The sequence below is a fragment of the Perissodus microlepis genome, chromosome 11, assembly GCF_051167445.1.
Source record: "Perissodus microlepis isolate ML-2025 ecotype Zambia chromosome 11, ASM5116744v1, whole genome shotgun sequence".
Taxonomy (NCBI): Eukaryota; Metazoa; Chordata; class Actinopteri; order Cichliformes; family Cichlidae; genus Perissodus; species Perissodus microlepis.
This window is the reverse complement of record NC_140471.1, coordinates 20,045,107-20,070,516: the sequence shown is the minus strand read 5'-3', so window position 1 is coordinate 20,070,516 and position 25,410 is coordinate 20,045,107. Positions and strand designations below refer to the sequence as shown.

Here is a 25,410-nt window from a genome sequence, read left to right as displayed (position 1 = left end):
GGATGGACTATTTTGTCAACTTGTTATTCTGCTGCTCTTCCGTCTTGCTGGCGTTTAGTATGCATCACATGTCTTTATTGGTGTCTGACGGGAGCTCAAACCCCGCATTTCTGCGCTGTGTTGTCTCTAACATGCTTACATGCTGTTTGGGACCCGGATAATAGCTCATTACGCCTCTTCCATGAACCGCCTAAGCCCTCAGAGTAGACTCTGACTCACCTGCCACACAGTGTGCAACAGTCAAACAAGTTACAGTGTTTTCACCATCAGCGTCATGAATACATTCCTACCTCTGTGTGTGAACTGTACTGAAATCTGAGCTTTGGGCGGATTGTTTTGCAACCCTTTTACTTCCCCTTCTCTGTACTACTACGCCTGGGTGTCACCGTTGCTACAAGCATGCTATTATCGGCAGTGAACGGTTGAAGTGGACTTCTGTGAGTTATTACTTGGTTTTTCTATACCATCGCTCTCTCTCTGTCATCATGGGTGACTACAAGCCAGCCGAAGCATTAACCCACAGGAGAAGAGCGACTCTCGCAGTGGCGAGAGCTGCGACTCTCCAGCCGATGAACAGGAGGTTTGAAGGGGATCGTCAGAGCTTGGTGGCCGCAGACATTAGCTTTGAAAATGAACATAACAAACATGACCATTCACTGGAAATAATCCGGAATAAAACGAAGAACGATAAGAAGAAACGCAGGGATGACATAAGTGACATGTTGAGGTGAGCTGGATAAACTTACTGAAGTGTTGCCCAGTTTGAGGAAAGTGGGAAGAGTTTTTTGTTTTTCCTTCAGGAAAGATATGACAACATGCTGCCCGTAGCTAACGGCTAATGTTGTATCTAGCGTTTCTTAAGATAGATACGTGTCTGGACCAGAGCCTGTTTATTTTTCCACAGTTGTCACTCATTCATTCATACTTACACTCCCGCTCTTCTTTAGTGCTGCTGGGCCGAGTTCCAGGAACTTTAAGATCGGGTATATGTGCACAATGTGGGTTGTTTCGTGGGAGGCTGTGTAAAGGGGAACCCTATGAATAGGCGTGAATTAACTTAATCTTCTCAGACCAGTTATGTAACACAAACAGCCGATATAACACTGTTTGGTTTGCAAAAGTTTCGCATATTCGTTTATATTGCTGATTGCTGAAGCCTCATCAGAAATGGCCTGGGTGGAAGGGTGTAGTCAAAAAGCAGTTTTTAATGTAGGGAAACAGGGAGGATAAAAGTCTGAGGAATGCCAAACTACACAAGAACTCCATTGAAAATCAGTGGCAACAGTTCCAATTAAGTGATGAATCCAAATTTGAAATTCAAATTATCACCAGTATGTACAGAGGAGGTCAGGAGAGATGTACAACAGTGAGTGTCTACAGCCATCTGTAAAAGAGATCTGTGCACATATGAATGTCTACAAACCTCAAGCAACTGAAGCAGTGCTGTAAAGAAGAGTGGGACGAAATTTCCCCACAGTGATGTGAGATAATAATAAAAACAGCCAGGAAGTGATTACTTAAAGCTGTTGTTTCTCAAGGTGGTTCTACAAGCTGTTGATTGGGAGTACTTAGTTTTACACAGGACATGTTTGTTGCAGGACTATAAAAACCTTCACAGAGCTCCTAGCACATCTCACTGTGTATTTCTGTGTAAATCAATGCAACATAAATACATTCATTTTTAATTGTCTCACTCATTTACTGTATCCATCTGATTTATTTCAGTAACTGTCACAAGACACAGGAGTCCCTGCTGAGTTCAGCCAGTGGTTATAAAAACTACAGAGGAGTCCTCAACTGGTGTGTGGTAATGCTGGTAAGACACAGACAAAAAGAAACATATGTGTTCCCACGAAAATCCTAAAAAAAAAAGCATTTGACAGTCTTGTTTTGTTGTTTGAGCACATAAGATGATACTTTTGTTGATTCTCAATGAATTTCCAAACATGGCCAACATGTATCCAGTGACATAAAGCCAAGCGTCTTTCCCATCTCTATTTCCCACTCATGTTTTTTCTTTAATTTTAATTCCAGCAGCTCTTAGTGTGGGTGTAATTGTCAGTTTTTGTGTTTTTGACAGATGTATTGTATGAAATTATGATTTTTATGATTACAATGTACATGGAAGTAAATGGAAGTCAGGATAAGCAGTCAAAAGAAAACTGGTTATCAGCTTGCTTTCAGCTGCAGCCCCGATGGTGTTAGGGTTGCAGCATAAGTCACCACGGTGATGTACCCCAGTAAGATGGGAACCACCTTCATAATACAAAAACCCAGTGTTAGCCCCCAACTGACCTGTATACAATGATATCCTGCTTCGCAGTACAGGCCTGTCAGGTGGACACCGCCAAGCTATTAGTAGAACAATCTGTCTAACCACACTTCCTGTAATTAGACTTTTTGATTATTGATTTTTTTCAGTAAGATAAATCTTATTTTATTGCATATGACTTAATATCAGTTTAGCAATTAGTATAGATAGTAATGGACTTTTGTGATACAGACCATCCACTGTCATAGACTAATACACTGAGATAATTCAATATTGCATTAAATAGTAAACAAAACGATTGTCCAGATTAAGACCCTGATTAACTTATCTTCTGATATATGCGCATGACCTCCGACACTTCTGCTGACCCTTGTTTGTACTAATGGTGATTGTATAAAAATGTCACCAGCGTTTCAGCCAACATTCATCCTAATAAAATGCAGAGTTTTCACTGCATTTCATCCAAGTGAAGAGGAAAAAAATATGCAGAGTCACGTTTTGCTGTCATTACTGTTGTGCTGCTTCTGTCCAGTCATTTCCTCTTTGTGCAGAGTTTCCTCTCAGGCAGGGCTCAGCAGCTTTACCACAGACACACACACACACACACACACAGACACACACACACACACACACACACACACACACACACACACACACACAGACACACAAGGCTCTAAAAGTATTATGTTCAAGTTAAATAGTTCAGGCAGATAATTTTTCACTCATCAAGAAAAAAAATCCTATGAGCTCTAGCCATAGTCAGGAATCTGTTGTTCATCTATTCCCCATTCACAAGAATGGCTACTTCTCCAAAAGTATTGGTCAGATTTTTAGTGAAACCTCAAACAGTTCTTCATTGAAACTGTTCACAAGATGAAGGTCACATTTGTTATTTTGCGTGCGCTAACTGCATTGTGATGAAGTGTGAACAGATGAGCTAACTAGCTAATGTGTATTTTCCAGAGATGTCGAATAGTGTACATCCACCGTAAAATAACTGACCTGTTAGTGTCAAGCTTAGCACATTTTGCAGTTCTTTCTCGCCCGTGCTTGGGAAAATGGGCCAATTATAGCAGGAAACAAGAGGAGATTCAGGTGGTGAACCCCGCTAATCCAACAAATCACTGTGTTCATTATAGGAGGTTTTTCCTTCATTCTGACAGACCCAGAGATTTTGTGTTTGGTAATAAGATATTACAATCCATTTAGCTGAGGAGAGCAAACGGACAGGATACAGCAAGGAGTGCAAAAGAGGGGAGCAAGAGAAGGAGATGACCATGGAGGAGAGGGTGATACAGAACGATGAGGCAATTCAATTAAAGCTGAAGGCTTTAAAATGAGAACCATGAAATAAATGTACATGTGGAGAAAAGTGTAAGGAGGATTGTTGTGCAAGAAATATTTATCATTGTCTGTTTCTTTTTGTTACAGGTACTGAGCAACGCTCGCCTCTTCTTAGAAAACCTCTTACGGTGAGAATGTTTTATTAGCTATTATTTCAAAAGGCTTCATGGACTACTTTTACCCAATGTGCCATTCCTAACATTAATGAGGGTGGTGTTTTAAATGTGACACGAGGTTCATGTAACTCATCTCGTCATAATGTCATTTGTTACACTTGTGGGGTTTTTTTCCTCTCAGAAGTTAAAATAACCGCTGTGGAAAATATTATATATGAAGCAGAAAACTGAGCCAGCGCTGCGTCAGTTGTAAACTATTACAACTGACGCAACGTTACTTACATTGAAGCTCAGATCTGTAAAAACACATCTGTCTTAATTTGGATCCTGGCTTTTCTATTGGCCATCGTTCTTTGTTTTATTTTTTTAGGTACGGTGTTTTGGTCGATCCTGTTCAGGTGGTTTCCTTGTTTCTGAATGATCCCTACAGCTGGCCAGCAGCTTGCCTAGTGATTGGTAGGTATATTTTCTGTGCAACACTTCAAAATAATGGAAATGATTCAATATTATTTTACACTGATTATATTATTTCTGGGTTTAAAAAAACATAAAAATCTTAGCTACAAAACGTGCACGAAATGCTTGTATAACCAAGACCAGGATGACCAATTTTAAGTGATCTTAAGCAGTAGTATTCCAGGTTGTATGAAGGTTGGTGACTTTTTTCACTCATTTTCAGTCCACTCCTTGTACCTGAACATGTTCTGGGGAAAGTTTTAATTTAGCAAAGAACCAGTTTTAAAATAAAATCCTTAGAAACTTACTAACATCCTATCACCAAAACAAGTGGGGGACAAAAGTGTGATATGTAAGTGTAAATGTCAGGTCATGCAAAAAAAAATTACCTACAGTAAATGAACAATGTTTGAAAGTCTTGCCCTTAAGCTATAGGACAAAAACAGAAACTGATAGATCCATCTGGACCTTAAGTTTATTGATCTACTGCTTATTAGAAAAGGTCTCACGGGAAGGGTGTCTGCCAAGAAGTCAGTCATAAGGAAGAGAAACTGGGAGAAAAGGCTGTGGCACGCCACATTGCACAAGAACTGGATAGAAAATCAGTGGCAACGAACTAATCAATTGGCTTAAATTATTATCACTATGTGCGGAGAAGGTAAGGAGAGAGATACAACAGCGAGTGTCTGCAGCCATCTGTAAAACACAGGCTCTGTGATTGTTTGGGGCTGAATTCAGTCAGTGGTGTTGGGGATCTTGATGGATTTCTGTATGCAGAAAAGTACCGTACCACCAGATTATCATCCACCATGCAGTACCATCGTGAAAGTGTCTGATTGGCAACAGCTTCATTTTTTTCACCATGAGAATGATTCCAAACACACTGCCAGAGCAGTAAAACACACAACGGAACAATTTTAAAACAAAAGGCAGCTAGCATTCAAGAGCTTTGAATGTCCTCAAGAAGCCTGGAGAACTATTCCTGAATGACTGCTTAAAGAAATTAAAAGGACTCTTGTTTAAGAGAGGAATAAAAATGATAAAGAATAAACAAAATATTGACTTTCAAGCTTGTTAGAATTATACAGACTCCGTTTTTGCCTTATGTACTGTATTTTCTTTTATGTTTCAGTAATTCGTTGCGATTCGCAGACCAACCTAGCAAGAACATTTCAGAAAACTATGTGGAAAAAACATTTAAAACTGGATTATAGATCCACTTCCTTTAAGGCCTACCCTGCTATAAGACGAACACATGCAGTTTTTTTGTTTTCCGAGTACTTACTTTTATAGTATATTGCAGTGAAGGTCTGCAGTGGTGCAGCTTTCAGTGTCTCTAGAGGGACACTCACCTGCCCTATATACTGCATACTGGTGTTCTCCTGCAGAGAGGAGGAGGGAGTAAGAGAGAGGGATGAAGAAGAGAAGTAAGGAGGAAGGATTTAATGGAAGCCAAGTTAAGTAAGTAAATTTGTATAGATGGTTGGAAAACAGGAAAAGAACAGAGAGAGACGGGGTAGAAAGAGCAGGAGAGTGGTGGAGTAAAGTGCTGCATCAACTCGGGACCGGAGAAGGGAAAGGGAGGGAGGAGGAGAGAAATGGATGGAGTTAAGGCAAATGACTGCACAGACAATAGGTAAGAGGCAGGTGAGGATGGGAGTCTGTTTACAGTGGCATGGACTGTAAAGCAGCCTATCCCCCGAGGGCATTCAGAGAGTCACTGCAGTAACTTACGCACACTCCCACACACACAAACACAGTCTACACTTCATGAAGCCTACCAGCAAAATGGGCAAACTTTGGAAAGAAAGTTAGACATTAAGAAAACTCTATTGTGAGTGATAAATGTTATTTTACTTTGCTGTAGTAAGTGCATTGCTTCCACAATATATACCTGAAGGCACCAGATAAAAGGTTTGTGTGTCTAACAGGTGCTAAATTGAGTTGTTTGTTCCAGTTTCATGCAGTTTGGGCACAATACAGTAGTTGGTATTTGGCAAAGAGGCTCAACAGATGCTTTGCAAAAGAAAAAGCAGTAGGGAATAAGATTTGGGCTCTTCTCAGATGTTCTTTTGTCTGGTTTCTCTTCTTTGCATTTAAAAGTCTCTTATTCTGTGAATTGTTCTTATTATTATACAACGATAATGATGGTAATAATAAAATTGTCAAAGAAAACTGTCCTAGCAATAAAGATTCTTATTTAAATGTATTAAATTGTTTAACTTTTTTTAAAATTTAGCACCAATGATCTTGATACACTCACAGTACTTTGTAAAATTTGCTGTGTTGTCCTTCGTGATACTCTCCTTTGCATATTTGCTGAAAGCATGAGTTGTTCTCAAGTTAAACGCAGCCTAGTTAGAAGACAGGTTTCCTGACTCCATACTTTTCTTTTTCCTTCCTATAGGTGCATTTAAAGATGAGTATAATGGGAGTGTATTGTGAGGTCTGATGAAGTGATGCCTACAGGCTGATTAATTGCTTTCGTTTGTGCACAGTAATCTTACTGTATAGACTCTGCTGTGCCTGCAGCGCATTTCCTCCTTCCTGTCTTTGATGTGCCATGTATACCACGAACTCGAAAACAACCATGTGACTGAATGACTAAAGAAATTGATTCGTAATGGTAGTTATCAAGAGTGACACTGTTGATGATCACATGACGAACCCCCCCAGTAGTTGAAATGCCTGACAGTTTACACATCTGCACACTCTGTGTTAGACAGCTGACACCATGCTAATGACTGATAAGGGTTTCAAGAACAATTGCTGCAGTTATTTGTCATCAGCCTAGTCTAGTAAGAGAAATGAGAAGCCTACATACCAGTGATTTTAATCCTGCATTTGTAACTGTTACAATACAGAAAGAAAATATTGTATGCACACACACAGTATATAAGGCAAAAACAGAGTTTATACAATTCTAACAAGCTTGAAAGTCAATATTTTAGCATGACCAACGTGATCGTCATCGCTGCCTGAACTCTCTTAGACAAGATTTCTTGTCATTTCTTTAAGTAGTCTTCAGGAATAGTTCTCCAGATTTGTTGAAGTCCATTCAGAGCTCGTCTGTGGATGTTGGCTGCCCTTTATTCAGTTTTCTGTCAAGATGATCCCACACTGCTTCAGTAATGTTGAGGTCTGAGCTCTGAGGAGGCCAGTCTATGATTGGTATTGTTTCATTTTGTGTTTTGGATCATTGTCTCCACCACTGGCTGAAATGCAGCCCCAAACCATACCTCAGCCATTTCTCCCCGTTTCCCTCCTTAAAAATGTCTTCTTGATGGTCACCCTTCCACTGAAACCATTTCTGAGGCTTCAACAAACAGATGGATTATCTGAAGGTCCAGATGTACCTCGCAGGTCCTCTGTCAAGTCTTTGCTGGATGTTTTTTTTCCCCATTTCTTAACATAACTTTTAGATACTGAAACAGGTATTGATACAGATAGATGGAGAGACAGAAGTAGATTTTCATCTGATGTAAGTGATATGAAACACTGTATATCATCCAAGGTTTTGGTTGGTAGCTCTTTGGGAATCACCTCGTTGCTGCAAAAATATTATGTTATGCCTGTTAAACCATGTTATCCTTGCAATTTTGCATAGTTTCACCTAATAAAATTGGAACAAATGGTGTGATTTTTGTGAGAGGCTGCAAGTAATAAAAGGCCTAAAGATATAATTTAAAAGTTTTCTATGTTGAAACAACACTGGTTTAGCCCTTGAGTTAGGTGCTTTTTTACGGTATAAACAAAAAAAGAATAACCTTCCTCTGATGGACTGAAAAGGAGTGAAAAAGCAGACAGTATCCAAAGAAAAACTTTCAAAGACTCTCAGAAAGCCTTGAGAACTATTGCTCAACACCACTTTAAAAATTACAAGAAGTCTAGTTCCTTGGAAGCAAAGTAAAAAAAGAAATGAGGTGTTGCTCAAGACTTTTGCACAGTACCATACATCCCAAAATTATACCTGTCTTTCTGAAGTGTTGATATGAAATCATACTGTAGAATATCTTCTTTTTTATTTTATTTTCTAAAGCTTCACTAAAGAATCTTCTTGATTATGTTACTTGATTGATTCACTTGGGATTTTTCTGTCACAGTCATTTGCTCCATGGCCTTTTTGATCTTACATATTCAAGTAAACAGTTTAAAGTACACTCATTTATTTGATAACCTCCACATCATACAAGTTGTCAAAAGAGCAGCAGACACTGAATATGGAGATGGATATACTGTGCAGGAAACCAAAAGATAAAGAATAAAAAATGATGTGATTCTGTGTGTGTGTGTGTGTGTGTGTGTGTGTGTGTGTGTGTGTGTGTGTGTGTGTGTGTGTGTGTGTGTGTGTGTGTGTGTGTGTGTGTGTGTGTGTGTGAGAGAGAGAGAGAGAGAGAGAGAGAGCTTTTACACACACATCGACTGGTCTAGTCACTCAGCTGTCTAGCAGTTGGTATGTGCTGTGAAACACATATGCTCTATTATTGCCGCTTCATTTCTTTCATCAGGTGTTGCTATTTAATCATGTGAAAGTCTGTGTGTGTCTGTGTGTGAGAGACACCACGTTGCTCAGGTTTCAGGAAATTTTCAGTCAAAACATGAAATTGGTATATTTTCTCAGCACTGCTTTTAAAACGTAGAAGTCACTGACTAAAATGATGGAGTTCTGCTGAATACCAGTGTTTTCGGAGCCAAAATGTCTTCAGTTCATGAGCTCCCTAGTGTAAAACAGGCTGAAAAAATGATCACTGAGCATCAGCACTGACATGGTTCATTTTGTCCGACAGTGTCCAATGTGTTCATTCTGGTGGCTCTCTATACCGAAAGGCAGCTGTCGAAGGTGAGAGCAGTGTGAATTTTAACCGGACTGCTGAATTCAGAGGACTTTCCCAAGTCTCGGGTGGGATTATTTTTCTAAAACTGTTCTCTAAAGCTGACTGAGGAGCTGACCCTCCCCAGTTGCATCTGCAAATGTGAAATGGTAAAATGAGAAATTAGTTTCACCATCTACATTTGGGGCACATTCAGTTATGCTCTGCCTGTTTGGCACGAATTGGAACAGTTTTTTGTTGTTTTTTTAACTTAACTAGGCCAGAATAACTTAAAATGTGATCTGTGGTGGGGTGAGAAGTAAAAAATGGTTAAAACATTTAGTTTCTGTAATAATTGGCAGTGTTTTAGAATTAGGTCACCAGTAAATACCCAAGGCTAAAAGCATGCGACCAAAACGGAGGCAGTTTTGTAGAAATGGATACACTGTTAAGATAAAAAACTCCTGCTGTTCCTATGTTTGTTTGTTTTTTGGACACAGGGTTCATTCAGTGAACTTGTGGGATTTCTGGTCCATTGCATTAACGTGGCCGTTCTGCTAACGTTCCCTGCAGCAGTGGTCCTATTGGTTCCCTCCATGACCTCAGGTAAAATGTGTTTCCCTATTATTCAACTGTCCTCCCTGCAATCTTGTTCCTAACAACTGTACATTACTGCAACAAATAATTTACTAAAATAGTCTCATCTCTTATGCAGCCAAAACATTATCCGTTCACTCGTAGTTTACAATGTAGAAAATAATTTAAGGGTAATAAAGATTAAGAGAACATCCACTTCCTTGCCCTTCACAGAAACACGCAGCCAGTTCGGCAGTGCAGTAAAAGGCATCTCTGATACAGAGTCATAATTGGAGTCGGTTAGTGGTAATGGACCAGTTGGTCATGACTGGATTGTTTCCAGCTGGCTCTGAGGAGAGGAGAGGGGAGGAAAGGAGAAGAAAGGATAGGAAAGGAATGGAAAGGGGTGTGGCTTGCTGTGCAGGGTTATTCAAGGTTCACTACCTTCTGTCTTCATCATACATGCAACATGATTGACCCATGATGAACTGGGAATACAGCACGCTGTATTTTTACAGGAAAGACAAGTACACAGAAGTCCTCATAAATTTAATGAGAAATACTCTTTAAGCACCTTTTTTTTTTTTTTACCATGAAACAATCACATTAATGTGCATTACTCTGTATAAAAACAATAGATTATTGCATCTACTAACATGTTATTGCTTGATGACAATAATTTGCAGGAAATTTAACTGCTGTGTCATCGCAAATTTCTTGATGGTGGTGGTGGTTATCCAAATTTCACTGTTTCCCCCGACTGACTGGCTTATACTACGGTAAAATCTTAGCCTGTACCAGGGTTGTATAGGTTTAGCTGGAACACGTAACGAACTTGACACTTGACAAATATTTCACCGACAAGGTCACATTTGTCACTTAATCCACAAATGATCCACGGTAGGAGTGTTTTATGTCATGGACTTGATAAATGTATTTAGTTCAGTTGTTTTGGCACAGCGCCAGTCCTTTACTCTTCAAGCTTTAGTAAGCACACCTCTGACTTTAAATCAATCAAAGGACATCCATGTTGGGAGTTTCCTATGTAAGGCTGGTTTATTATCCCAGAAAGTCATTGTTTCCCCTTTTGGGTTATTTTTTCTCTCCTCTTCTCCTCCCTCATCTCATCTGTTCTCTCACTGGGAGGTGTAGAAGTAAAGGAGTCGGTCCATCTGTCTGTCTGTTTTCTCTGCACTGCTGTTCGCACAGGAAGGACAATTGACAGAGGGCAGGTGTGTGTATGTACGAATATGTGTGTGTACTGATATTAGGTTTTGGGGGCATATATTAGGGATGTTTTCATAGTCACATTGTCAATTATCACGTAAATGCAACGTCCTATTACAAAACACAGCTAATTTTGTGTGTCTGTGTGACAGACGGAGAAAAAGAACACATTTATAGATATTCAATCAAATTTGGTAACATACTACTAAACTTTACTGTTATCTGCTGACATCATTTCATTTTTTCCAAAGCTTTGGATTGGTCCTTTAATGCATCATGGCTTTAAGTGTGTGCACCTGGGTTTGAGTGTCCTTACAGCAGTGTTTCTGATAACAGTGCGAATTTGAAAAACTGAAAAATAAAAATCACACAGATATTCAGACGTCCACATAGATGGTGTAAAGTGCCACATACGTTGTGTATTTTTATAAGCAGGTGTAAACCACCCTCTAATATTCTAAAGCACGCTCTTACTCAGCTTATCAAACGACGACTCAGAAACTGCATGCATAAAGCTGTCAAAGCTTTCTTTGCATAGTGTAGTACAGCATTAGGCGACACCACATCTGAGAGGGGGCTGGTTTTGGCATGTTTTTCCCCACTCAGGCTCGCCTCTGTGTGCTTATTTTTTATTTTTTTTTACGATTCCTATCTCTTGAGTCACTGTCTTGAAGAAAATCTAGCAGTTTAGGAGCCACACTGAGCCAGAGAGACAGATGGTTAATGGATAAGATCTGGTATGGTTTGCTGCCAGGTGTGCTGACCTCCTCCTCACCCTGCTGGCACAACAGGCAGTTTTTGTTTGTGCGTTTCTGAGTGTTTGTGCACATATACGTGTGCGTGTTTGTTCTCTGTCCGGCTTGATCCCTTTCTATCAAGCATATGGTGACTATTGATAAAGCCCTGGTAGGCAAGCTGGTGTAAGCGTGCGCTTGCAATTTACTAAATATGTTTATTGATCTCCTTTCAAATCAGCTTTTCCTCATTGGCCAATTAGCACAAACTTTGGCACGGGTTTCTGAGTGCACATACTCTCATAAAAACAACAACAACAACATGGTGACTATGTAATAATGTCCTTGGCATAGTTAGACTGCTTTTATACTTTGTGTTGAGATGATTTATTCAGCTGAGCTTGTTTTGCTGTTTGTTCCAGATCAAATGACAGCCTCTCATTGTCTGTCTCCTTTCCTTTTTCACTCTCCTACCTCTCTGCTCTGTTTTCCATCCTGTCCCTGGCTCTGCTTCTAACGTACATCCCATAATTTTTTTTCCTCGCATTGTTCTCTTAGTTTTTATGTCCTCATCCATTCTTCTTCGCTATTTTTTCCTGTCTGTTAGCATCCCCTCATATCTTCCTCATCATCTTCTTCTTAGATCACATATGAGCTAATTACATGTTTCTGCATTAGTTTATCCACAGTGCTAATCCTTACCTCTTTTTCTCCCTCTCCCCATGACAGTTGGTGGTTTATTCGTACTTGGTACTTATACCATTATCTTACTTAAACTGTACTCCTATAAGGATGTCAACTTGTGGTGCAGAGAGCTGAGCACTATGAAGGCAAAGAAACTGTCCAGGTCACTGTCTTGTAAGTCACACATACGCATGCTTATTTAGATTTATATTTTACACTCACTGACATCATAAGAAAGTAAGCAATATACATTATCATTTTGTTTTTATACTCGAAATGGCTTTTAATGTGATTTAGTTTCTACCCAGAAAGAGGTTTCGGTATATTGCTCGTGCTGTTATGGTGACATCTACTGGCAGATTGTTGACATCACAGCTTTCTGATGAAACTTACATGAATGGTGACATTGCTGTGTGTAAATTTTATTTATGTCTGGTACAGGCCCGTCAGAACAGCGTTTCTATGAAGGTGAACGCAAAGTGTGCTATCCTGGCAACCTCACCCTCCGAGGTACTCAGAGCTTTTATTATCATTACTGTTTGCTGGGATGTGAGTTGATCGTGTTTCTGTGATGCACCACTGTTTCTGTTTTACTGTGTCACATGTTCTGGTTAACACACTGACTTTCTCTCCACCTCTGTAGACATGTACTACTTCATCTTTGCGCCAACTCTCTGCTATGAGCTCAACTTCCCCCGCTCTCCAAACATTCGCATGAGCTTCCTGCTAAGGAGACTCTTTGAGATGGTGAGGAAATATCTCATGTCAGCATCACCCATTAAACTTTAGCGTAGCTGTGTGTTCAAAGTAAGCACAGACACACACTCAGACGATTAGAAGTATCACCTAAAAGTGCTTAAGTGCTAGATCACAGTATAAAGGTGGCATATTTCTGCAGAAATATTGGGTTATGGATACGATGCAGTGTATGTACAAGTTTGATCAACAACACAGGGCACAATCCCAACGTGTCAGACAAACAGGTGCATCCTTTAAGAGTGGAACTGAAAAAAGGCCATTTATATCACTGAAATAATGTCACTCTATCAATTTGTGCCTTTCTCCTCAGCTTTTTTTCACCCAGCTGTTAGTTGGACTCACTCAGCAGGTACAGTCGGATAAACCTAAACATCACCGTTTAAAATCTGTACATTGCAGCTCATGTCTTAAAGTAGCTTGAGTATTTTTTTCTCTTTCTGTCAGTGGATGATTCCCATCATTCAGAGCTCAATGAAACCACTAGAGGTAAGTCAGGCAAAATGAGACAGACGCTACAAGTGTGAAGTGGTTTTAAACCAGTTGTGTAAAATCTGTTCAAGTATTTTGTGCCTTAAAAATAAATTGTCTGTAATGTTCACACCAGCTGCATAATTTTGCAAATTTTCAACCTTATTTGCAACCAAGCTCAATTTTCCGCTCAGATCTGACCAATCAGACCACTGCATTTGGCAACAAGTGCGCTCTTGGCTCAAAGCTCCCACAAGTGTTGAATTTACAAAAACATGTAAATAGTAAACTATAATATATTATTATTTTTACCTCAGACAACGTTCCAGATCAGTCGGCTCAGTGGATGAAATTCTCCTTGCTGCTGCATTCTCGTGATAATCGGATGAAATTGAAGTTATGCAACAAATTCGGATTTAAAAATGCATGAATTTCTTCTCACTTTTTAGGAATGTGCTTGGTGTGTAACGACCTTTACTGTGTGTTTGTCAATTCACGCCTCTTTTCTCATGTTTTCTCTCCTGTAGGACATGGATCTGTCCAGGATGACTGAGAGACTCCTGCGACTGGCTGTGAGTAAACACTATAATATTAAGCACCATGACATGAAAACAGAGCTCCAGTTTTGATAAAAAGCAAGAGATCAGAACTGTTAATTTCCAGTTCTTGTACTTGTCAGTGTTTTGGACTTTCAGTATAAAGCTACAGTTTATTTATAACCAGAGATCATGCTACAACTGTAGTGCAACTTCTCAGTCATCATTAAAGCAAATACATGCATGTAGTGCGCACGCATATGCCAATTTATATTTAAGCTGTAAACAGTAACTGCGTGTACTGAGCATGCAGCAGCATGTTGGGTGAGGGTCATGTGTTGTTCTTATTCACGAGACTTGAATTTGTCTTTCCAGGTTCCTAATCACTTGCTTTGGCTGATGTTTTTCTATTGGTTCTTCCACTCATCTTTGAACTTCACAGCTGAGCTGCTGCGCTTTGGTGACAGACAGTTTTACAAAGACTGGTGGTAAGTTTTTGTCTGTGTTGTTTGTGATTTTTATGAGGTGTGGTGGACTGTGCTCAAACACTTTTTCAGAGTAGCTCCATGCACTAATAACTGCATGTGTGTGCATAAGAGAGCGGATTTATGTGCATTCTCATGAATGTATTTGGGTTTATATCAATGCCATTTGTATAATCAAAGCACTAAACTTATGAATCAGTTTGTGTATTTCTAATATTTGTAAATAGGTGTCAGTCAGTGGACTGTGGAATAATTGCTTTTATTTCCTCCTTTCTCATGAAAACAGATTTCCTTATGTCTATCAATATTAATCAAGCTGCTTTAAATCCATTATTTAGAGGCTGTAATCCAGCACACTGTTTGATGGCTTTTTTTTTTTATTATTATTTTTTTTTTTATAGGAATTCGGAGTCGGTGACATATTTCTGGCAGAACTGGAACATCCCAGTGCACAAGTGGTGTCTACGGTAAAGTGAATTATTCACATAGTAGGACATTAGAAGGGAGGAATTAAATTATAGGACTCGGCACAGGAGACGGCGGTGAATTTGATGCAGCGCTTAACAAGGCACACTGATGTATTTAGGAAGTGGATTCATCTGGCTGTGATTGAATAAGCAGCGGTGGTAAATACAGCAACAGGAGCAAATACATTTCTATTAAACAAGATGAAGTGAGACCCAGAGGTCTGTACTGTTCACTTCTGTTAAGTACTAAAATTGTGGATGATGGCAGTATTTACTATTCTTATATGCCTCTTGGCCTTTTTGGACCCTCGGATAAGCAATTGTTTATGGACACATAGCAGGGGAACCTCTGAAAATGATCTCTATCTGCAAGAGAATTCTGAAAAAGGCACATGCTCTATAATGTTGCAAAAATCAGAGCAGTTACCAACTCAGTTGGATCATGACATTAGTTTCATGCCTGTTTTGCCTAGAGACTTACCTAAACTTTAGTCTATTCTGGCCTTGCATACTTATTTCATTTGCCCATTTAATGGAGGTTTCAGCTCGGGTTCAACATATCAAAGCATTGAACCCAAATCAAAGGTGAAACAGAGGTTGTTGATTGTCTTGCTTTTACTTTTGTCAGGAAATGTGCAACCAAATCCTGGCCCTGAACTGCAATATTCCCAGACTCCTTCTGATTTTAAAATAATGTCTGGTGTTAAATATATTCATCTTAATGTGCGCAGCCTACTACCGAAGATGGACATGGTCAAAATTTGGGTTAAATCTACAGATGCAGATGTTGTTATAATTTCTGAAACTTGGTTAACTAAATCTATTACTAATGAAGACATTAACATATATGGGTACAATGTATATCGCACTGATAGGCCAAAAAAAGGAGGCGGTGTAGCTATTTATGTTAAATCAAGATTTAATGCTTCGATTGTTCTGTCCCAATCGATATGCAAACAAATGGAGTTTTTGGCCTTGAATGTAGATATTGCTAATACTCTTTCGATAACCATTGCTGGGTGTTACAGGCCCCCATCTGCTTCAAAAGAGGCATTATCTTCATTAAAGCATCTTTTGGCTAAATTAAATTACACTGAATTACTAATGGCTGGAGATTTGAACTGGGACTGGCTAAATGCAACTTCTGGTGAATTTAAAGAATTTTGCGATTCAATTAATCTTACCCAGCTAGTCTATCTTCCTACCAGGCCAAATCTTAAATGCCCTGAAAAGTCCACATTAATTGATTTGGTTTTAACAAATGTACCTCATAAATTCTCTTCGCTTGGTGTCTTCTGTAATGACCTAAGTGATCACTGTGTTGTTGCTGTTTGTAGAAATGCTAAAATTCCAAAATGTAAGCCACGCATAGTGTGTAAAAGGAATCTTAAACAATTTAATGAACAGGCTTTTCATCATGATTTGTCAGTAGTTGATTGGGAAAAAATCTGACTATTACCAGATGTAGAGCTAGCTTGGACATATTTTAAGGAAAGTTTTATGGAAATTGTTAATAAACATGCCCCCTTACGGAAAGTTAGAATTAAAGGTCGAGAAAATCCCTGGTTTTCACAGACACTCGCAGATAGCATACACAAGCGTAATAGAGCATGGGACAAGGCGAGACAAACAGATACTTCCACTGATTGGTCTGTTTTCAAACAGCTTAGAAATAAATGCACTTCTCTTATTAAAAAGGCCAAATCTGAATACTTTTTGTCTGTCACCACTGAGAACCTCAACGATCCACAGAAATTTTGGAAAGTAATCAAGTCTTTTTCTGCCAATAAAATGACTCAAACCTTTCCTAAATTTGTTGTAAAAGACTCAGTCTCAATTAATGATAAAACTGAAATTTTGAATTGCTTTAATGAGCACTTTTTATCAGTGGGTTCCCTGTTTGATTCTGCAGAAACTTTTTTAACAAATTCTTGCCCAGAATTCTCTATGTTTTCTGGAGACCGTTTTAACTTTGTACCTTTTAGTGTTTATGAAGTGCATAAAGCTTTAAAGGCTTTGGATCACAGAAAACCTCCTGGTCCAGACTTGATGGAACCTTATTTTTTGAAGCTGGCAGCGGATTTTATTGCAGAACCACTCTCAATTCTATTTAATTTTTCAATTAAAACCAAAGAAATTCCATCGGTTTGGAAATCAGCTTTTGTTTTGCCTTTATTGAAAGGAGGTGATCCATCGGTGTTGACTAATTATAGGCCAATATCAAATTTGTGTGTTTTATCCAAAATCCTGGAATCTCTAGTTTGTGACCAGCTGAAAGAGTTTTTGTACTCTAATGATATTGTCTCCAAATTTCAGTCAGGCTTCAGGAAAAAACACAGTACTAACACTGCCACTATGAAAGTGATAAATGATATTATTGTGGCACTTGATAAGAAATTGTACTGTGCGTCACTCTTTATTGACCTCTCAAAAGCTTTTGACACTGTTGATCATGCTGTCCTAAAAAACAGACTGCTCAGCCTTGGATTGTCAGAACATGCAATAGCGTGGTTCTCAAATTATCTGAATAATAGAACCCAGTGCATTAAACTTGAAGGTCTTTGTTCTAAATTTGTTGCTGTCCACAAGGGGGTGCCACAGGGCTCAGTTTTGGGTCCCCTTCTGTTCCTTTTAAATATCAATGACTTGGGTCAAAATGTCTCAGACACAAATTTGCATTTTTATGCTGACGACACAGTTATTTACTGTTATGGATCATCTCTTGCTTAGGCCATTGAAACCCTACAGAAAGCCTTTGTTGCTTTCCAGCATTCACTTATCCAGCTAAAATTAGTTCTCAATGCTGACAAGACTAAGCTAATGTTGTTTTCTAAGTCAAAGAAGGTCCCGGAGCCTATTCCAGTGGTGTCCACCCTTGAAGGAAATGTCATAGAGATAGTTCATGAATATAAATACCTTGGTGTCTGGATTGATGACTCCTTCACCTTTAAACCACATATAGAGAGACTTGTAAAGAAACTGAGACTTAAACTTCGTTTTTTCTTCCGTAATAAACAGTGCTTTTCTTTTGCAGTAAAAAAACGTCTTGTCACTGCAACCTTTTTATCTGTGTTAGCTTATGGTGACATTCTGTATATGAACGCTTCTTCTTCATGTCTTCTAATGTTGGACACGATGTATCATGCTTCCTTGAGGTTTATTACCAACTGTAGATATCTGACCCATCACTGTGACTTGTACTGAAGAGTAAAATGGCCTTCTTTGGCCATTAGAAGACAGGGGCATTGGTACACTTTTATTTACAAAGCTATGCTTGGATTGCTGCCTCCTTATATTTGTACTTTGGTCACAAGGACAAATAGTGGTTCTTACTCCTTGCGTTCAAATGATCAGCTGCTGCTGTCTGTTCCCCTTGTCCGCACAGAGTTGGGTAAGAAAGCCTTTGTCTACTCTGCGCCTTTTTCGTGGAACCTGTTACAGAAAGACTGGAAACTGACTGAACTGTTGTCTTTAAATGTTTTTAAAACTAAACTCAAAGGCCTACAGACTGCCTCAATAATGTGTAATTGTTTTGTGTAATTTTTTAACTTTGTTTGTTCGTATGTATTTGTTTGGAAATGTGCTGCCTCTTGGCCAGGACTCCCTTGAAAAAGAGGTTTTTGATCTCAACGGGACATTCCTGGTTAAATAAAGGTTAAATAAAATTTTAAAAAAAGTGAACGCGGTGCTTTCTAAAGTGTATTTTCTCTTAGAGAGACAGAATTACAGCAGGTCTACTGTAGTACACACAGTAAACAAATTCTAGTTTACTGAAAAAATATAATTTGTTCTCAGAATAATCTCTCTGATTTGAATGTAGGTATTCATACATTTTTATATCTGTTCTTCTGTGTCTTTCAGCCACTTTTACAAGCCGCTTCTGAGGAGAGGATTCAGCAAAATGTTCAGCCAATCAGCTGTCTTCTTCCTGTCAGCTTTTTTCCATGAGGTAAGAATAGAGACCAGAACTGCTTTTTCTGCTGAGCTTTCACTGTCATTCAAAAAGGGAAAAAAAGTAGCAACCAGGTGCTGCTAATCAAATGCACTGATTGGTTAACTAGTAAAGAAGTCTTAGCACCTCTAGGAAAGCAGAAATTTTTCCTCTTTGCTCATCTGGAGCATTTACTGATGTTCAGGACATTACAGAAGTTTTGTGGTTCAGACCACAAAACTTTTGGAACAATGTTGTTTAGACAGATGAGACCAAAGTGACCAGAACAAGAACACAGCATATCAGCACAAACTCTTCATACTAAATGTAAAGCACAGTGGTGGAGGGGTGATGATTTGGGCTTGTTTTGCAGCCACAGGACATGAGCGCCTTGCATTCAGTGACCTGACCATGACCAGTGTCTGGGTCATGCAACAGGACAATGGTCCCAAGCACAGCAGCAAATCTACAACAGAATGGCTGAAAAAGAAATGAATGAAGGTGTCAAAGTCCAGTCCTCAATGAACTGAAACAATGTTGTAAATAAGTGTGTCTCAAAATGCCTCCATGACTGATAAAGTCATACAGAAATTATCTGCTTCAAGTTATTGCTGCTAAAGGTGTTTCTGCAAGCTGGTGAATCATCGGGTGTGTTTTGTTTTTCACAGGATTGCATACAGTGCTGTGAAAAACGTTCTTTCTTACATGACTGCACATTGACCTGGACAAAATACAATGTACACAATGTTGTAGCTCTTTATCTGTGTGGTGCAAGTTGTCAAGCATATTTCTAGAAATTATAGCTGAATATTGATGATTCTGATTTTTCTTTCCCTGTGTGTTTCCCTATCTGCCAGTACTTAGTGAGTGTTCCCCTCAGGATGTTCAGGTTATGGGCTTTTATGGGCATGATGGCACAGGTAAGACGATAAATATACAGCTACAGTTGACACTAACTGCCGTGTACTGAAATTTTTAATGTAACATGGGTGCGAATTCCTGCTCAGTGTTTAAAAATGCTAAAAGAAAAAAAAGCTATATGGAGACCAGATGTCATCATTGTATGTAACTAAGTCATACAGAGGGTCAAAATACAGACGTTTTTATGATATTTCTTTGAACTGTTGATGGACATTTTGCGGTGTTGTCAGTGTTTGACCCCGAAATAATTAACTTAATAAATAGCCTTATATAGCGGGGGATGTTTGATGTACCAATGATAATCAGCTATCATGGGCTGCCTCTCTGGGTTTAATATTTACAAACAAAAAGAAATAAGAAGTTAAATAAATTAAAGTTAGGTTAATTAGGGCTGTCATTAGTGATATGTCATGATTACTCCTTGTGGGCTTTTTTTAATGATGTTTTATTCGCTCACCAGCTTCCGTTAGCCTGGTTCGTTGGCTGTTTCCTGCGTGGTAACTACGGCAACGCTGCAGTTTGGATTTCCATCATTATCGGTCAGCCGTTTGCTGTCCTCATGTACGTCCACGACTACTATGTCATTCACTACAGACAGGAGGGAGACTGATACACATGTATATTCAGACAACTTGCAACACATCTTTCTTACTTAAGTATAAATACCACTACACTAAAGCACAGGTAACACATATCGTCCGCTACTCCTACATGTCAGGATGAGCGGGTCACATCGACTGTGTTGTGGTTGTAGTGTGTTTACATTAGACACACCGACTTTTGTGTCGTCCTGCTGGAAAAGCTGAGAATACAGTGGGGGAAAAAGCAGAAATAGTTAAATGTCCATCTTGAAACACTACTGTAACATAAGGAGAAAGGTGATGTAGCATGCAGCGTCATACTCAGGGGATTTTTTTATTTCAGTGCCTTGTAAAAACCTGATGGTTAGTTTGGGGATTCATATTTATGGTGAGTTTGTTGTTATTGGTACTGTGAGAACAGCAGACACAGGGTCTTCTTTACTCTATATCTTATCTTTAGCATGTGGATCACAGTGTAGACACTGTGCTTGAACACTATGAAATGCTAATATGACACCATGATTCAAAGGGTTGTTGTTGGTTAGGAAAGAGATGTATGATCCAATCATTTTTCACTTTGTGACCAAAGGGGCCTTAAACTGTCTGGTTTTACTGTGAGGGGAGGATCATAAGAAGAGATGAATGTATGCTTCTAGGATTTTATTAATGTAACTTTCTCTTTCAAATTGTGGTTATTGGTTATAAAGTCTGTGTGTATGTTTGGGGGGATTTTTTTGTTTGTTTTTTAACTGAGAAACTGCCATGTATCAATTGCGGCACCACTTTTTTTTGTACTGACTTTTTTTCATTTTATATGACAACAGAAATGAATAATGTGGTAAAAACAATTACAGAATGTGCTGTATTAAACACCAGACTAGTGCCAAGTAACGTCTGATAATTGATAATTCAAACTACAGTTTGTCTGAAAATAAAGTTTTGATTTAAGTCTTATGAAGTGTGTTATTTAGATTTTTTTCCCATTTTGGCATGAACATGGTCTTTCTCATTTTAGTTTAAAAGTAAAAAAAGATTAAAAGTAAATAGACAATATTTGGTATTGAAAGTGAAACATGCAGAAAACAAGAAGACAAGTGCAGCGTTCTCATAGCCTTCATGTATTTTCTTTCCTCCGTGCGGCCATATGTAAATATATTGCTAGAAAGGGAAGTTGAGATTTTAATTTTGTAAAAAATTTCTTTTGCACATCCTGTTTACACTCGAAAAGCCTTGATAGCATCAGTTTGGACTCCTTTTTGCACTCAGAGCTGCCTTCATTCTTTGTGGCAAATACTCAACAAGGTGCTCAGAGATTTTTGACACAGCTGCACATCAATGATGTGAATCTCCTTTTCCTCCACAATCCAGAGGTGCTCTGTTGGTGACTGGAGGCCAAATGAGTGAACTGATTGTAATTTTTAAAAAGCAGTCTGAGATGACAGGAGCTTTGTGTCAAGGGTGCGTTACCTGCTAGAAGCAGCCTTCGGTACCTGGGTGCACTGTTCTCATAATTTGGTTGTATAGTCAACAATGCTTAGGTAGGCTGTGGTATTTAAATGGTGCTTGCCTTGTACTAAGGCGTCCAAAGTGTGCAGAGAAAGTTTACCCCATGCCATTACACCACCAGCAGCCTGAACCTTTGATACAAAATATGAGGGATCCATGCTTTCATATTGTTAAAGCTCAAATTCTGACTGCCATCCACATGGAAATCAGAAATCCAGACTTGAATCACAGCCTCAGTTTCCTATTTTTAGCTGACTGGAGTGATACCTGGTGTGATCTGCTGCTGCTGTAGCCCATCTGCTTTCAGTTTTGTTAAGGTTGTTTTAACTATGTCAAGCCTAAATGTGCTGCTGTGTGTTGACTCATACATACTTGCATTCATCTTCAGTTGAATGGTTGTATGTAACAAAGTGAGTGTATATTTTAGAGGCCCAACTTAAAGTAGATCATTTAAGATAAATTATAACTTTCACTCAGCTTCTCGCTGTTAAACTTTCCACAATGGTGGAAATTCTTGCAAATATCTGAACTTGAAGCAGCTTTTGGAAGACGGTGTTTCAGAGCTGTACTAATTTACTGTGGAACTGTATTGCCTTTTCTCCTTAGATTTCTGTAGACTAGGCAGATATTTAAGTCTATGAGAAAAGACAATCTCCAAGTAGGTGACTAATTTCTCTTTCACCTGTTAGTGTACAATTTGAAGGTTTGTAATAATTAGATTAGGAGACAGTAATTTAACATTTACCAAATTAGAAGGCATATCTAATGGCTCACATGGCTCACGAGTTGGGAGTTCGTCTTGTAATCAGAAGGTTGCCGGTTTGAGCCCCGGCTTGGACAGTCTTGGTCATTGTGTCCTTGGGCAAGACACTTCACCCGTTGCCTACTGGTGGTGGTCAGAGGGCCCGGTGGCGCCAGTGTCCGGCAGCCTCGCCTCTGTTAGTGCATTGTAGCTCCAGGGTGGCTGTGGCTACAGTGTAGCTTGCCATCACCAGTGTGTGAATGGGTGGATGACTGGATGTGTAAAGCGCTTTGGGGTCCTTAGGGACTAGTAAAGCGCTATACAAATACAGGCCAGTTACCATAATTGCCACTGTATAAGATCACACTGCTGATAAAAGTTACTCTATTACTTTTTTCTCAAACTACCACCCTATCGAGACTTCACCATTCAGAGAATCATACCTCAAAGAACACTGAGGAAAAAGACAACTACTGCAGTTTCCTTCCAGCTTACTCCTAAGCAATCCTTTCACCCCTTAACAGTGTTCGATGTACAGCAGTGCATAGTAATTTTACACCTGTATGTACTGCCAGTGGCTCCTGTCATTAAATTCAAGACCCTGTTGTCTGAGGCTCTGAAGTAATCAAATATTAATACCTCCAGGCAGTGGTATAAATCTGTAATCAAGATGATGATGATGATGTCTGTGACACTCACCACTTAGCTCTTCTTTCAGCTCCTTTATCAAGATTAGAACGATCGTGTGATGCATTCAGAAAAGCAAATTTACTTCAATCCTTGGATGTTGGGTTAATGCTTCACTTCACCTGCATCCCAAATTACAGTGAGAGTCATATACATCATGTATTTTCCAAAATAACCTCAAATCTTACTCTCCTATTTCTTTTACCAGTTTATTTTTAATGGTTACTATTTAATGTGTGTTTGGATGATAGCAAGGTAAAAGCAGAAATTGCAAAGATATAATAATACATCCAGACACAGTCATTAATACTCATACACTTCAATCTTTAGTCACAGACATTTACCAAACAAGGGTTTAAGGACTCATAGTCACAATGATCAGGCTTACTGCCTACTGACAGTGACAGTTTATTTTAGTTTTTTATTTTATCCAAGGGCACAAAACCAGATCACATTCTCACTTTCTCTCCATGTGCTAGTAGATTAGTCATCCATAGGTGTGAGGACAGGGCTGTGAACCTGCATTTTGTCAGGTTGACAGAGAGTTAAACATGTCTGGGACAAATCATAAAGTTTCTCAAGTGTGACATTTGGTTAAACAATCATCACGGGCGATTAGACTGTAGATAAGACAGGGGACTTTGGATATGTTAGGCAATCCCTTCAAAACAAAAATAAACAGGTATAATTTTTTCTTTAAGGACTTGGTAGGAAATTGTATAAGGCTAGTTTGGTTCCTGTCTTTAAGGATATTATTGTTTCTGTAGAGACTTCGCAAGTAAGTTCACGTTTTCCTCTTGTGCTTGTTGTCATGAGGGATACATGTAGTTGTTTACAGAATAATTAAAAAAATCTTCTCATTCCCGTTAAACAAGGAAGGCAGGAGACTTTACTTTTTGCTGCACATGGCTGCACCAATGTAAGAAATGCAAAAAATGTCAACATCTGTTACGAATCATCGGTGTTCAGAATGATATAAACCACACCTTCCAGATCCTCTTACCCACAGATTGATGCACCATCTCTATAACAGCCTACATTCACAAAGACATTATATACTATAACGGTCTGTCTTCTGTTTACCCACATGTGCAGACATATATATTTACTCCATGTTTTTCTCTGAGTATTTCTCTAAAATGTTCCCGTGCCCTTGCTCCATGCACTTCTTTCCATTCTGTTCTTACCCTGCTCGTTCTAACAGGTTGATCCATGGCGCTTCTCTTGGCATCCGTTATTCCGGATCTTTTCTAGCTAGCCTGACAAGTTATGAGTGATGATGATCCTCCTGCCAGGAAACCAGGAGACCTAAACCTGTCCCATTCTGCAAGACTGATGGATGCTTGAACCAGGACTAGTTATCAAGAGACAGCCCGAGTCTTACATTTGAATGTGATTTTTAGTCAGACCAGTGTATTTACTTCCTGTATTTAGGTTATGGATAAAAAATATAAGATCAACACATTTAAGAAATGTCAACAAAATACAGTAGATGTGTCTAACACACACATGTGCGTGTGTATATCCACACAAATTTTCACACATTTTTAAAAAGTCCAGTGAAGAAAAACGGCAAACAATATTTAGCCTCTAATTTTCCTTCATACAAGTTCACCAATATTTTTTATTTCGATTGTAGTAAAGTGCAGATGAGCCTAATTTATATGTATCTTACACTATGTCTCTTTGCATGCCCTCAGTTCATTTGTCTGAAACATCTGCCTTTCCTGATTGGCCACTCAGCTCAAACAAAGGGTTTGAACAGCAGATGTATGTAACTCTTGTGCTTGAGAGGACTATGTTAAAGATACTCCTTCTGTTTGACATCATGGAGATCCAAGTCTGAGGCCTGAGCTTTTGGTTCACAGGGATTACTTCAAACACTGACTGAGCTTTTGAAACTTTGGCCATGTTTGATATAAGAATCCATCACTGCGCACTCTGTTTATATGAAAGAAAGTCACAAAATCAGAAAGAAAAACCTAGAAAATGCACAACATTTGTTAGAGAATGTGTTTTATGTGTGCATGCTTGTGCTTTACACTGGTGTGTGTGTGCATAGTGTATATGGGCACATGCACATCCCCAGGAATGTAAACACATTTTA

The 25,410-nt window shown here is 39.0% G+C and overlaps 1 protein-coding gene and 1 long non-coding RNA gene across 2 annotated transcripts in view; one reads left to right on the top strand and one right to left on the bottom strand.

Annotated features, from left to right (window-relative positions):
- LOC146377656 (uncharacterized) overlaps window positions 1-1,039 on the bottom strand; it is a 178,289-nt gene extending 177,250 nt beyond the window's left edge. Inside the window, exon 1 of the long non-coding RNA XR_014801633.1 lies at window positions 930-1,039. This is a non-coding gene — a long non-coding RNA (uncharacterized LOC146377656). The remainder of the gene's footprint in view (window positions 1-929) is intronic.
- Window positions 163-21,322, top strand: dgat1b (diacylglycerol O-acyltransferase 1b). The gene is made up of 17 exons (XM_084943607.1): window positions 163-727; window positions 1,726-1,816; window positions 3,704-3,744; window positions 4,103-4,188; window positions 8,976-9,028; window positions 9,500-9,605; window positions 12,266-12,394; window positions 12,662-12,730; window positions 12,864-12,967; window positions 13,290-13,328; window positions 13,424-13,465; window positions 13,975-14,019; window positions 14,359-14,471; window positions 14,870-14,935; window positions 18,797-18,884; window positions 19,724-19,786; window positions 20,248-21,322. The coding sequence occupies exons 1-17, from the start codon at window positions 486-488 to the stop codon at window positions 20,395-20,397; spliced, it is 1,527 nt and encodes a 508-aa protein (XP_084799733.1). The 5' UTR covers window positions 163-485; the 3' UTR covers window positions 20,398-21,322.
- The last annotated feature ends 4,088 nt before the right edge of the window (window positions 21,323-25,410 follow it).

Excerpts from the sequence above, each read along its gene's own strand:
- dgat1b (XM_084943607.1), top strand. The coding sequence starts at position 486 with ATGGGTGACTACAAGCCAGCCGAAGCATTAACCCACAGGAGAAGAGCG. Across the intron at positions 12,395-12,661 it reads ACTGTCCAGGTCACTGTCTT|GCCCGTCAGAACAGCGTTTC; the intron begins GTAAGTCACACA and ends TGTCTGGTACAG. Across the intron at positions 13,466-13,974 it reads GCTCAATGAAACCACTAGAG|GACATGGATCTGTCCAGGAT; the intron begins GTAAGTCAGGCA and ends TCTCTCCTGTAG.